Here is a 14,871-nt window from a genome sequence, read left to right as displayed (position 1 = left end):
TGTGTGAAAAAGTTCTATTAATTCTACGCAGTAGTTTTTGGTTGGTGCCCTTTTAAATATGGAGAGCAATAAGCAGCATTTTCGTCATATTTTACTTTTTTACTTCAGAAAAGGTAAAAATGCTGTCCAAGCGAGAAAAAAATTGACGGATGTGTATGGAGAAGGCGTGTTAACAGTACGCCAGTGCCAGAACTGGTTTGCAAAATTTCGATCCGGCAATTTTGATGTCGAAGATGCACCACGGTCTGGAAGGCCGGTCGAAGCTGACAAAGATGCGATAAAGGCATTAGTTGATGCAAATCGGCAAATAACCACACAAGAGATCGGTGAGAGATTAAATTTGTCGAATTCGACTGTTTATGGCCATTTGAAAGGCATGGGCTTAACCTCGAAGCTCGATGTGTGGGTGCCCCATGTCCTTACGGAGCCTCACACAAGTTTGGTCACTCGCCAAAAACTTTTACAGCTTGAATGGGACGTATTGCAACATCCACCATATTCTCCAGATCTGGCGCCTTCCGACTACTATTTGTTCCGGTCCCTGCAAAATTTTTTGGATGGCAAAACCTTTACCTCAAATGAAGATGTCAAAAACCACCTGAACCAGTTTTTTGCCAGCAAGGACCAAAACTTTTATGAGAGGGGAATTATGTTACTGCCAGAAAGATGGCAAAAGGTGTTGGACCAGAATGGCCAATATATAATTTAATAAAATATTTATTCATTATACGAAAACTGTCTTTGATGTTTCCCAAAAAAAACGAAATGACTTTCCGAACAACCCAATATATTTCTTTTTTTTACTGTTAATACGGCAACTCCAAAATAAAGGATGCATTTAAACTATCGACGTTCTAACTTCATTCGTTTGTAACTTTCGAAAGTCTTGTGTATTGTGTTATAATATTTGACTTGTTTTAAAGCATATTGGCTTTTCTACATTAAAGCACAAAACATTTTTTCGTTCCAAGTACCTTAAGAACCTTACTTTCGAACGCAATTTACACGAGTAATATGTATTTACATGCAAACAGTAAGCTATTTGCTGATTTAGTGTTTGCGCATTAAACGTGTTATTCCGCATATTTGAAATATGCGCTTTTTACACTACCTTTCATTTAAGTAATAATTATGTTATTATTGGTAAATACATACGCCATGAAGGGAATCTCATGTCGATTCTACATACTTAAATAAAAAATAATTTTTGTAATAAAAGAAAATTTTTAGCTCAATTATATAACTATTTTTGATTTCATGACATATTGATATCCTCAAATACACTCCTTAAAAAATAAATCTCAACACCAAGAAGGAACTTCCGTAGCGTAATGTAAATTGCAGGAGCGTTAGTGGTGAGGTGGATATACAAATGATTAAAAGAGAGATAAAAACGTAAAAAAAAAAAAAAAATAGCCAGTTTAATCATTGTCCAATATGCTCACCTCGAGGCGCTATATACAGTGGTGGTTAAAAAAAATTGCATCACCAGCGCCGTATAAGAGAGGAATATCATCCCGACTGCATTCAACACGCAGTCAAGCATCCCGTATCCCAGATGATTTGAGGATGCATTTCTGATCAAGGAGTTGGTGGGCTTCACTTTGTGAAAGGAACAGTAAACGCTCAGGTGTATATTGGCATTTTGGAGGAAAATTTGCTTCCTACGGTCCGGGATCACTTTACTTCAGTTCTAAGCGTCATTTTCCAGGATGATTCTGCTCCGTGCCATAGGGCAAAACTGGTAAGTAACAAATTAAAAACCTTTCTCCTGCCATTAGACTTAAATTACATGGGGTTAAGTAATTTTTTTTCTCTAAACTCACACGCAGGTTCAGAAATGAAAAAATGAGCATGGGGTCAGCAGTTTGCCTTGGCCCGGAAACAACCCCGATCTACGTAAACAATGATCGGATTCCTGCTGTTAAATGTTTATTTCATATGTTTTGCAGAATTTCACACACATTCATCGTTAATCGGTCGACCAAAACTTCTCACATAGTCCCATTGTTGTGAAAATACGAGGATGATGCAATTTTTTTCCCTATTTTTCGAGCCATGCTATCAATGAGTTCATTGATGGCTTCTTGAGGTAACCTTAGCCAAGCCACAACCTCTGCTGTGCGCAGAGCATCAATGCTTTGTGTCAATGGTCCTCGGTTCACATCACGCGCAATGAGATCCCACAGATGCTTATTAAGAGTTACATATGGAGAAGCTACCGGCCAGGTAAAGATGTTAAATCCGGCCCGGCTATTACGAGTTCACTTTGCGGCATGCGGTCTGGTATTGTCTTGCTGTAATTCCGCGTTGGGTGCGGCTTGAAACAAGGGCAGAACACAGGCTCTACAACGTGTGTGACGAAGCCGTTCGCAGTCAAAATGCCGTCAATATGTACCAGGCGTTATGTGGTCAAACATTATGCCACCCCTAACCATAATGTAGGACCGGTGAGACACTTGGAGAGATAACTGGTTCTTAGCGTTCTTTGGGTTGCAACCATATCCGTCAATGGCCAACATTTGTCCACAGATAGAAACAACACCCGATGCCAATCGATGTTCATGTACGTTGAGGCTGACACCATGCCAAAAATCTATCCCGATACTGAGCAGACAATAGTACCCCTGTGGCCAGTATTCGTGCACGTAACTGGAAGTTATGGTGTGGGGTGCCAAAATGTTTGATCATAGGACACCCTGGTACCCATCGACCGCATTTTGACAGCAGTCCGCTACGTCACACTGGTCATGAAGCTTCTTGTTTTGTCTTGTTTTCAGGCAACACCCAACATCGTTAAACAGCAAGGTGCACGGCGAACTCGCCACATTCGGAATGGATTTTACATCCTTCTATGGCCTCTCCGCATCTGAATCCCATCGAGCACATGTGTAATCTCTTTGAACATGACATGAACCGATTACCACTGGTACAAACATTTGATAATCTGTGCACAGCAGTAGATGTGACTTGGCTGAGGTTACCTCAATGAACTCATTGATTTCATGCATTTCCGAATTGAGGCCATTGCCTGAGGTGGGTACATTAGATACTTAATAAATTGGTTATTTTTTAATCATTATCGCCTGTTTTTTAACTATTTTCATGTTCATCTTACCACTATTGCTTCTGCAATTTCAATGACTTCTTGGTGTTTTCATATTCTTTCTTGGTGTTTTAATTACACTTTTGAGGAGTGAATATAAATGATCGTATGTTTGTGTGTGTGTGTTTTATTTTTACAAATCCAGTTATTGTCGGAATTTTTCAAAATTTCATGCAGAGGTCTTTGATGCTCTGGAATTTACATAGAGGGGTTTTCCGTGCACAAAACCAAAGTCTACGAAATATCTTTGCTAAATTTAGCACAGTGGTAGTATGATGCTCAGGTGTTTACATAGGGCGGTTTTCTTATACAAATTCAGTTTAAGTTTGATTTTTGCAAGATTTGGCACGGGGGTCCTTTATCAACACTAAAAAGTACCTACTGCGCTGTCATCAGGCCGGTACTTGAGTATTGCTCCCCCGTTTGGGCACATTCGTCCGAATCTGCCAAAGACATTTTAGACTCAGTCCAATATAGAGCATCCAAAATTATCATTGGTGCAGTGTCATCTGCTAATAACACCAAGGTTGAACTCGAAAGTGGCCTTGTTTCCCTAGAGAACAGACGGAAACTTGCTACTGTGAAGTTCAGAAATAAAATCAGAAGCCACAATAAAGACCACATTGCTTACAAAGCTTTCGACGCTTGACAGGCACATCAAGGCTTCAGAGATCATCAACGCTGCAGTTAGACAGAGATATCAGAGGGGCGATTCATCTTGCCCATTCTTCCCTGGACATAACTCAAGAACCACTCTTTCCTTTTAGACCTCCCAAGAGTACTAAAATCAATACATACCTACTTGAACCATGTTTTAAAAAAGAACCTACTGAAATCTTATTGCAGAAAGGCGAAGACAATGTTCGTTCACTTGCCAAAGAAAACAGTGTATTAATCTACACAGATGGTTCATCTGACATTGACTGTAATAGAGGTGGCGCAGGCATCTCCATCATTTATCCCTCAGAAAAAAACGTCAAACTTAAAATACCCACTGGCCAGATCGCCTCAAACTTCACCAGCGAACTCATTGCTACTAAAGTGGTTCTTATTGTCTCTCTTCCCCTACTCCTAAAGACCAAATGGAAGAAATTATGATCTTTTCCGACTCAAAATCAGCACTCGAAGCCATACGTAACGGTGTGACAAGACTGACGCAAGAAATTAATTTTCTTCTCCACTCACTCAAGATAACTTGTGTTCTCCAGTGGATCCCCGCTCATGTCGGAATCGAGGGAAATGAGTGTGCAGATGCCCAAGCAAAGGAAGCACGTGACCAAGATCAACCTCTAACAGCCACCTTCACACACGTAAATGCTGTTGCCAAGCGAAGGATCAACGATCAGCTTTTCAGCAAGGCAACAATCCCCGACCTTCACTGCCCAAGAAACCTCTCTTCCACAAAAGCTAGGCTACGCACCGGACATTTCAAGGACATGAAGATATTACCAACTAATAATAAATCCTATCCCATCCGCAAGCACTGTCCCCATTTACAACTCACCCCCAGATCATGTTTTTAATTGTCAGGCCATTATTCGCTCCCTCCTCCAACTTGGAGCACCACCAATTGAAATCCTGTACAGCCATCGGGCTTCAGAATTAGCAGATCTTGTTATCAAGACTTTTGAAGGCACCTAAACATTTCGCACTCTGCACGTCATTAGACACGACAACAACAACATAAAAGTATCTGGAAAAACTTACTTTTGAATGGTGGATTTCCTTTTTCAATAATACTTCAATCAGGTTAGCTTTCAACAAAACAGAAAGGTATGCACTGAGACCTTTAGTGGCAAATTCTTTAATTACCCATGTTACTATTCAACTATTTTAATAAGCAGAGCTATAATCAGCCTAGGTCCCAGGTACACATATGTCCGAGGTATACCACTTACCCCTACTGCGAGAATCGACCTGATAATCCTTTTGTTACACTGTAAAAAAATTCCGAAACGTTACTGGTTATTTCCATGGAACGTCTCGGGATTTCACACGTTTTCACCTATTTCCCCGTAAAAACAAGTATCTTCACAAAAAAGTTTCCTGAATCACTACAAGTTGCACGCGTGCAGACTTTTCACTGTTGTGGAAAATATTTTTAGCAACCAGTTTAATGAGTGAATGAGCGTGTTTATTAAGTGTATTGGCCTAAGGTTGCTTGCGGCCTGTCCAGGTTGACTAAGCTCCTAATGAGAGCGACAAAAGTCAATGGATAGCTATAGCTACAGCCTTGCAAGGCAGGAGATATGGTTGGTTCCTTCTTGCATAGCTTTGGCCATGGTCGCTCTGATTTTTGTGGAGCCTTCATGGTAAATCAGGAAGGTTCTAATCAATAACACTAAACCTACTTAATTTTTCTGGACGGTTCTAGAGACATTGGCTGGCTTTAACAGGGGAGATTTCGCACTTCTTCAGAAAGTTTCAAGGTTAATTTCAGAAAGGTTACTGACTTTTAGCGGAAAACGTTCCTGGTTTTCCAAGATAAGTTACTGGAAGAAATTGGGCACATCAGCTGCCTATTATTTTACAGGAACGTTTCTGAATCGTTTTTACAGTGTATTGAACACTAGAAAATTCCTTAAATTGGATCAAAAAGATAGTCTTTTAATTTTGTTTTCATCTTCTTCTAATTCCTACGTTTATATAAAAGATATTTTAAGTTATCTTCATTTCCACATTATTCACATTCATATTCAAGTGTTGTACTTCTTTTTTAGGGGTTTCCACCGGAAGGAATTTATATATTTGGTTCTCAACTGCACACGCATTTGACAGGAACGAAAGTGTACACAAAACATGTTAGAGGTTCTAAAGAAATCCCCGAACTGAATCGTGATAATCATTACAGTACACACTTTCAAGAGATCCGCCGTTTAAAGAAAGCTGTAAAAGTTTTACCAGTAAGTCAATTTTTGTTCATTGCTTTTGTGAAATACCAACATATTAAAGTTTTAATTTATATAAGCATGCTTATTATAATGCACCTGGTATAATATTGTGTTAAATACAAAGCACTAGCGAATGGATTTGTAAAAATAATCTGTTCTTGATCTTAAATTTATTTAAAGTGAGCGAAAATAATATTTGAGTGACTTGCCCCACTTTTGCATTGAACTTTTTGATGAATAATGAGTATCGATGCCGCAAACAGAGTTTTTGCATTGAACTTAATTGTGAATAATTTCTTATGTTATTAATTCAATTTCAGCTCAAGAATTTCTGCATATAAATCGTCCGCACATCCATGCACCTTGTAACTCGTGAAGTTTCTTTGAGACCGAGAGGGTGGTCAGTATGAAACATACCATCTTGGAAGTAATGAAGCTAACAGTCATTCAATCTGAATTGAATAATTTAGTCATGTATTTAAACCTTCCAAAGGATGCTGCTTAATTATCATATATAGACTGAAAAAGAAAATGTTACATCGCAGTTTTGATTATTAGACAAAAATGATCATACAGCTTTTTTCCCTTTCAAAAGAAGATAACGTCTGCCCATTGTTTTGATGTTAGTGTTTTCAAGCAACTACTAAAAATACAATAAAAATCTAGAACTATAATCAGGGGTGCCCCCTCCCCTAAGAGCAAGGGCGCACCCCCCTAAATATCGCGAAGACCCTGCCGTGGACAGGTAAACAGCAGTAACTGCAAATTTTTCATTCTTCAGTTTTTTGCGTTTTTGTCATTTATTATACTTCAGCTTTTTTTTGTACAAGCTTGCTTATTTGGTTTCCGCTGAAAAAAAGGGCAAAAAAAAAAAAGGGTCAAATTTTCCACATTTTCCTTATCATGAGTAAATGAATCCAAAACGGGTTTTTTCAAATATCTCGAAAACTCATTTCTCCAGATACTGCCGTTTACCTGCCCACGGCAGTAATGTACAAGAGATGACAGACTTTTAAAAATAGAAAGAATGGACAATTTGCAGTCACTGCCCTTTACATGCCCAGGGCAGTATAGTGAAAGTTGGTCCTTTCGAGAATGAACTAGACAGGAACAGGGTGAATGTTTGGCGAGGTTTCAAACTATTGTTACTAAATTTCTTGATAATTACAAGCGGATCTTAATGTGTTAGAAAGAGATGCTGAAAAACTTAGGATTAAATATGAAATTGAACGCTAATTTTAGTCTATCTTATCATTAAATTTTATAGAAAAATGATACAGTGAGCGAATAACTGGCTGAAGAATTAAACAATGATGAAAGGAAACATAAGGGTGCAATCAATTAAGAGAGAATGATAGGAAATGATATACACGTTAAGCCATCACAGTTGTAATTTAAATAGATGCATTGTTGGGCAATGACTGTTGTATGCTAAAGAGATACAATGTTAAGCAATGACTGTTGTATGCTAAAAAGATACAATGTTAAGCAATGACTGTTGTATGTTAAAGAGATACAATGTTAAGCAATGACTGTTGTATGCTTAAGAGATACAATGTTAAGCAATGACTGTTGTATGCTAAAGAGATACAATGTTAAGCAATGACTTGTATGCTAAAGAGATACAATGTTAAGCAATGACTGTTGTATGCTAAAAAGATACAATGTTAAGCAATGACTGTTGTATGCTAAAAAGATACAATGTTAAGCAATGACTGTTGACTAACATTGCAGCTGCTATCTAATCCATCTGTTATTATTCCTTCTAACTGAAATGTTAAATAGTGATTTCACGGAGAAGCATGATGACATCTTTTAAGGACACGAAAAAAAACTTTTAGCATCAGACATACAAAATAAGTGGAAAGACATTTTAAAATACTTTCAAATATTCAAAAAATAATTTGCATGAGATGTATTTCATGCATCAAATTTTACTAATTCAGTAATTTGAACACTTTGTGTTTTTAGCAATAACTTTAAATAAATTTAAAAAAAAAACAGTTTTAGAGTAATTCCAAAACTTCACTTATCATTTGGTAATAAAAATATCTTTAAATCATTCAGTGTTGAATTATTTATTTAATAATTTCAAAGTAACGCAACTAATTCTTAAAAAACAGCAATCTCATAATTTTGTTAATAACTATACTTTAACATTCCAATAGCTGCTATTAGTTTCATTATTTTTGGTAAAAACGATAATTAATCATTGGTTAGAACTTAGAAATCGAAAGAATTCTAATTTTAAACAATGTATTTTAGAAATAAAAGATTTGTGCAGTACTTCAAAGGAGACAAACAAGAACAAGGTTGAAGATCAATGATACCCTTAATTACCGATTCCGGGATGATTAACGAGAGAGTAATTTTTATGTAGCGTCGAAGTAATTAATCTCATTTTTTCATTTCACACTACACTGCTTTCTCAATTCATTTTTAAACTATGCGCAAACTGAGATTTCTTATGCAAAAAGAAAAAAGTTATCAAAACCGGAACGTAATGACGTCAGTGATTTGAAAAAAAAAAAAAAAAAAAAAAAAACACATTCTTAAAATTTCGCGAAAATAAAGGTGCATTTTTGTTTTGGTTAACAAGTGTGAGAACCCTGTCGTTAAGGGTGGAGGAACAACTATTTCTGGCAGTTAATTTGGTTGAAGCAAAAAAAAAAAAAAAAAAAAAAAAAAACAATAAATTATTCCGTACATAGATGAGCGGTATTGATGAATAGTTACTTTTTCTTTAATAAACACGCAAAAAGAAATTTATAAAAGGCGTTTCAACAACATGCATTTTTTTTAAAATGCGTGTCAAGTTTTATTAGGTAGAACGTGCTTCTATGAATAATTAATAACTAATATAAGCACCTAAATTAAAAAAAAGAAAAAAATATTAAGAGTTTTGCTTGAAAGGTAAAAAATGTAATTTAGATGGAAGTATAGAACATTAATGCAAGAAATGCTTGCTAAATAACATGTATAGATCAACTCTGTGTAAATATTATATATATATTTTTTATTTTAATTTTCCTAGATTTAAGCTATTTTGAAATTTTTAGCAATCACATACAATCTTTTAAATGCATTCAAACAGTAATGCTAAGAGAAATTTCTTATATACTTGTGTCGTCATTATAACAGTTACATTACGCAAAAAACGCTGTAAAAAATAATGCAATAACTAGAAAGGAGTTATTTTTTCGCTTCGTTACAGTATTTGCACCCAAATGCAAAGTCATTTTGCTTTGAACACGAGGGTTGGAATTGTAATAGTGGCAACTCTTTATTTACCTACCATCCAAAAGTGATACATGCCGCCAAGTTTTACAGTCCTTTTTTAAAATTACAAAAAAATGTGCACAACTCGTTTTCAACGATGTGGATGTCGTAGGACACTGTATCAGTGCCTTACAGTGTAGCACTTTGACAAAAAATCCACCTAATTAGCGGGTTTTGAGATAGCATTCTCTACATTGGCTCAAAATGCGTCAAAAGTCATTTTCTTAATTGTAAAGATGCTACAATTGCGAATTTCTCAACCCCACAAAGTGACTTTTTTGGACGGTTGCAACTTTTCCTCTCTAAACTGTCTTTTTTGGTCACTCTTTTTCGCTTTCGAAATCGGGACCTGGGTCCATTCTGCCCTCTTACGGACTTCAGGGAGTTTCGAAATTCACAATTGTAGCCCGATACCAAAACGTTGAAAAATTTTGCCACATTTTGAGCCAAGATAAAGGATTCTATCTCAAAGCACGCTAGTTAAGTCTATTTTTGGTTATCTTCATAGTACGAATAGTTCACAGTTCTGTGTACTGCCACGAATATCTCTGCACAGTTCTGAATCTTATGCCGGCAAAAAGTTCGTTTCTTCATCTTTGGAATTAAGTTAATTTCACAAGTGCTTATGTCTCAGCGACTTTGACAATTTCAATAAGATGAAGGAACCACATCGTTGCATGTGCTTCAGAGTTTTTCCAGTGCTTCTTGTGGCAGTAGACCCCTTCATTTGAGCTATCAATGGAACGGGAGCCACTAAAGGTATTCTACGACTTCCACACTATCGAAAGCTGGTTGTGCACAGTGCTGGCGACTATATTAAAAGACTATAAAACTTGGTAACATAGTTTGGTATTATATGTAAATAAATACTTGCCACTATTGAAACTGCAACCCTTGAATGATTTGCGACTAGATCCTAACGCTGTGTATACTTTCTAAACTCTAGAAAAGGGGTTTTTAGAGTGTGTCTTTGAAGCTGAGGGTTGAGTTCAATGTAGTGATTTCTAATAACTCAATAAGAACTTCAATTGAAGGAAATAGCACTGATTTTAGCAAAAGTTCTTGTTTGATCCTATGCGCGAAAGTTACTGCAGTTTGCTTTAAGACTTTTGTGTTTTACATAGTAATTTGTTGTAAAATTTTAGGGTGATGCATTACTGACCACTTGCCATTATTCAACTGCCGACAGGGAAAACATAACTTTGGTAAGCATTTACTATCACTTATCTCGCTATTTCACTGCCTAAAAGTTATAACACAACACTACAATTTATGAATTGACGAATGTTAAATTTATACTACTTTGTATGTTTCTTCTAATTTTATACAGGGAGGATATGCAATAAGTGATGAAATGTGCGTAAACTACGTTCATTACTATCCAAAGATGAATCTCGAAGTTTGTAAAAGTTCTATTGATACCAAAGTGTTAAAAAGTTACTTCAAATATATGAACGAGTAAGAAATTTTTTTTCATTTATATTTTCTTATGATTTTAAAAGCCACAATCATTGAAATCGTATTCTTATTATTTTCCATCTTTGTGATCCTAATCGATATGTTTCAGCACGATTGACTCTTCCAAACCTAATCTGCATATGCATGTGTTTGTTCGTGTATGCAATGTCCGGACAATATAGTTATCCCATATATGCACTTTAATACACAAATAAATACAAGTGTGTCTTTTATAAAGAATTTGTCACTCATTTGTTGCAACGACATCATAATTCAAAATTGTGATTTCCAAGTTAATAACTACAGGATATTTGTAATGATCATTGCAATCATCTCCATAAAATTCAATCAAAAATCATTATTTTTCGAATCGTGACTTCCTTGCAGCAAAGACTGATTGATATACATTTTCTTTATACACATAACAGGAAATTTTGGAAGAATTCTGTAGTCGTAATCTAAATTGTAATCGGTGTATCATAATTGTAATAGATTATGTATTTTAGCAGCTGTAATCGTAATTACTTTTTGGCTAAGGATTATAATCATAATCTTAATTGTAATATCCTATTTATCATGCTCGTAATCGTAATCAATTAGGTGATTCGATAATTGTTTCAAGTAGAAAGATCCACTTTTTGGTCCTAAAACTAAATCTTGAATTAAAAAAAAAGAACTAAGGTAAACACACCCGTCGGGGCCAGTGCTTTATTTTGCTTTAGTAGTGGCAATTCAAGGTTTTAATTGAAAAAAAGGATACTCTGTTTTCCAATGGATTGAAACGTGCAGTAGGTAATACCTCATGTACGTTTGAAGCACTTTAGAATCCATTGGGAGACCTGGAATCCTATTTTCTCAAATATAAATATTGAAGTGGTCACTACACTAAAACACTGGCCACTACTGGTGTGTTTATCCTTTTTATGTTTTTTTTTTCGAAATGGTAGATTAACCTTCCCAGTACTAACCAACACAAACTGAAAACTTCAACGAAATCAGTATTGTATTTTTTGAGTTTACCCCTTACAAGATTTATGAATAGTCATTTATTTATAAATACGTATCTAACTAACCACAGTTTCTCCCAGTTGCATTATTAATCAGGTTTAGTTCCTCAGTTAATGCAAAAAAAAAAAAAAGTCAATCTCGTCAAACTCTATGGCTTAATATTTAGAATTTCATTCTGCATAAAATAAGATTTGTAAAATCGTCAAATATCAATTTTGTCTAAAAAATGATCAATATTCAGCCGGCAAAATCACTGGAACAAAAAAAAGTACCTTCATTTTAGAATGAGAATATTATAATTATAAACAAAGGATTTTTTTATGCCAGTACACTAATTAAGTGCAAACATTATCAATTAAAGCTTATAAGTGTTCTATATTATTCATATGAATGAATATCAAGTACACATTTTATAAAACAATTTTACCACCTCCAGCAGCTTAAAGAACTTTGTATATCTTACGAGTGCATTTTTAAACGTTTATGCATAGTTGAAAGTATAATTTCTAGGGTTTTAACTTAAATTCGCACTGCATACGAACTGAAAAATAAATTTCATATATTTTTTCATATTTTTCTAAAATTAAGAACCTAGTTTTCTCAACAATATTCTTAAGAAATTATTTTTCAACACAGAATAGCATTACCTATAAGAATTGTACTTAAAAATGTATGTAATTAAAATTAATTTCTAATATTTGTCTGCATAATTAATACTTAATCCTATTCATAGTAAAACAATAAATTTTTGCACAAAATTTCTTTTCGAGCAGCATATTTCAAATCTTTTAATTACGCTCAGAAAATCTGTTCCATTTTTATCTTTGTAATTAAAATTACGTTTTCTAGAAAGTATATCAATATGTTTATTGAGGTAATATTGTTTTTCAAGTAGGATAAAATATTAAGAATCTAACGTTAAGTAAAAATATTCAAATTCATTGCTAGAGTCGAATTTCTTAAATGGTTTAAAATATGCACGGCTCTAATTATTAGAAAACGCTAAAAGATATCAATATTTTCCTTTTCAGGTACAATGATGAAAGCACATCTGATACTAAAGATGTTGGTGAAAATTATCATTCTATACACTGGAGTCAAAATAATGCGGATTTTCTGCATCACTTGTATTCTAATGCCCCTCTGTCGATGCAATGTAATCAGTCGTCGGGTGATCGATTTCCAGTAAGTGAATTTTGCATATTACGATGTGTGAAACTGTGTCTGAAGGCTGTGTTGTTAGATAATTCAGATAACCTTTGAACGACTCATTAGACAGGCATGTTAAAGTGTGATATTTGGCATACATGTATCGTATTTATACATAATATTTAGCGACAGACATATATGATGCGAAAAAGATGCATCTTATTCATATTTGGCATTTTTTGACAGACCAGTATTATATGTATGCAAGGTTACTTACATTGAAGTGTAAAAATCATAGCATTTGCATGACTTTTACACTTCAATGTAACTTATGACTTGAATGTGTATTGCCTCTTGAACATGAATGAATGCTCAAAAAATTTTTATTGTCATATAATGTTCTTTATTCTACTAAAAATAGCAATAGATAATAGTTCATTGAAACAAAGCTCGACATAAATTTAAAACATCATTTCTGTTTTTAAAATAGTTTCTCTTACGTTATACGTTTGTTAAAAAATTAACTCAAAAACATTGAAATAAACTCATTCATTTTTGAAAACCCTAACAAGCGTTTGTGTGCGATCAAACAGACAAGTTTAATTTTAAAAGTTACCGGGTTATTAGAAGTGATTCGTTTTCGAAGCGCTATAAAAACAAAAGTATTGCACGTACAAAGATAGGAATGTATGAAAATAACCACAAACTCATCAAGATTTGGAATTGTGTTAACTAGGTCGCAATCTAAATGTGATATTTTAAAAAATAGCAACAAAATAAGAAAAGCGGTTTTTTTTCGTATTAGAATATGCGTGATTATTCATCTGTTTTTCAGGTCTTTAAGGGCCATTGATGGCCTATTCGAAGGGGTCACTGGACTCTTAAAATGTTAACGCATCACGACAAATATCTATTATTTAAAAGCGTGTAACTAATTTTTTTTACAAGCCATGGTTAAAATTTTAGTTTTAAATAAAAGCTAAAAACCCGAGAAAACACACTACATGATTTAACATCAATTTAAACAGGGCAATTTCATTATAGGAAAAAAAATCATAAGATCTCGTTTTTTCTAAAGTTCGAAAGAAAAAGCATGCAACAGTGTGCACTCTTTCTTACTCTCTAGTGCATCATGTATGACTTTGAAACAATTTTAAAGTATTGCCAGATATTTCCCTAGAGACCTGATTCTCAATTTGTTTTTTTAAACTCTTATTATTATTATTATTATTATTATTATTTTGTAATTTTTAAAAATTTGTATCAAATGTTACTAAAATGATTTTTGAAAATGTTAAAAAAAAATTAAGTTCGTAGTTTAAACTTGAGTCTTTAACTCTAAAGTTTTAAACTAAAATTGAAGTTCAGGTCATAACGATAGACCGACCAAGCATGCATTAACATTTTACGAAAATATACATAAAAATCTTTTTGAGATATTATGCCCAGAAAACGAAAAACGGACTTCGGAGAAAAATAATTTTAACAGCTACTGTTGACCGAAATTTCTATGGGACACGTATTTTTTTTTTTTAAATAACTCAAAAAGTTTTTTGAGTTAAGTAATGAATAAGGTATCAGATTGTTCAGAATTGAACTATGCAAAACATAGTTTTTACAGAAAATCAAATTTTGGGTCCTTAGACCCCTTAGGTATCCCCACAATAAAAAAACTCAGAAGAGCTTAAGATAGCATCAATGCCTCAGCGATGACTTTACCAGGACGAAGCTGGAGGCTACTAGTACATAACACACCAAACAAAAAAGAAAAAAAAACATTTTTTGCTTTGTCGCCATTGTAAAAATAATTCACTCGTATTATCATCACAATCCCAAACCTTGGTAAGTTTGTATTTTTTTTTTCACATTTTCCTCATCGCTGTAGGTACAATACTTTTAGATATATAGCGTTTTGAAAACAAATGAATCGCTTGTAGCAACCCTGTATATCACCTACTATTTTGGGAGTACAACTGATCA

At 34.4% G+C, this 14,871-nt stretch overlaps 1 protein-coding gene across 1 annotated transcript in view; it reads left to right on the top strand.

Annotated features, from left to right (window-relative positions):
- Positions 1-14,871, top strand: part of LOC129231372 (dopamine beta-hydroxylase-like) — a gene marked incomplete in the record, with an annotated part of 223,781 nt that overhangs the window by 186,546 nt on the left and 22,364 nt on the right. Inside the window, 4 exon segments of the mRNA XM_054865669.1 lie at positions 5,827-6,009; positions 10,422-10,481; positions 10,607-10,734; positions 12,774-12,927. Coding sequence (XP_054721644.1) covers positions 5,827-6,009; positions 10,422-10,481; positions 10,607-10,734; positions 12,774-12,927 — 525 coding nt within the window.

The sequence above is a fragment of the Uloborus diversus genome, chromosome 10 (assembly GCF_026930045.1).
Source record: "Uloborus diversus isolate 005 chromosome 10, Udiv.v.3.1, whole genome shotgun sequence".
In the NCBI taxonomy this organism is placed as follows: Eukaryota; Metazoa; Arthropoda; class Arachnida; order Araneae; family Uloboridae; genus Uloborus; species Uloborus diversus.
The sequence above is the reverse complement of the archived record's forward strand: the minus strand, read 5'-3'. Positions and strand labels throughout refer to the sequence as shown.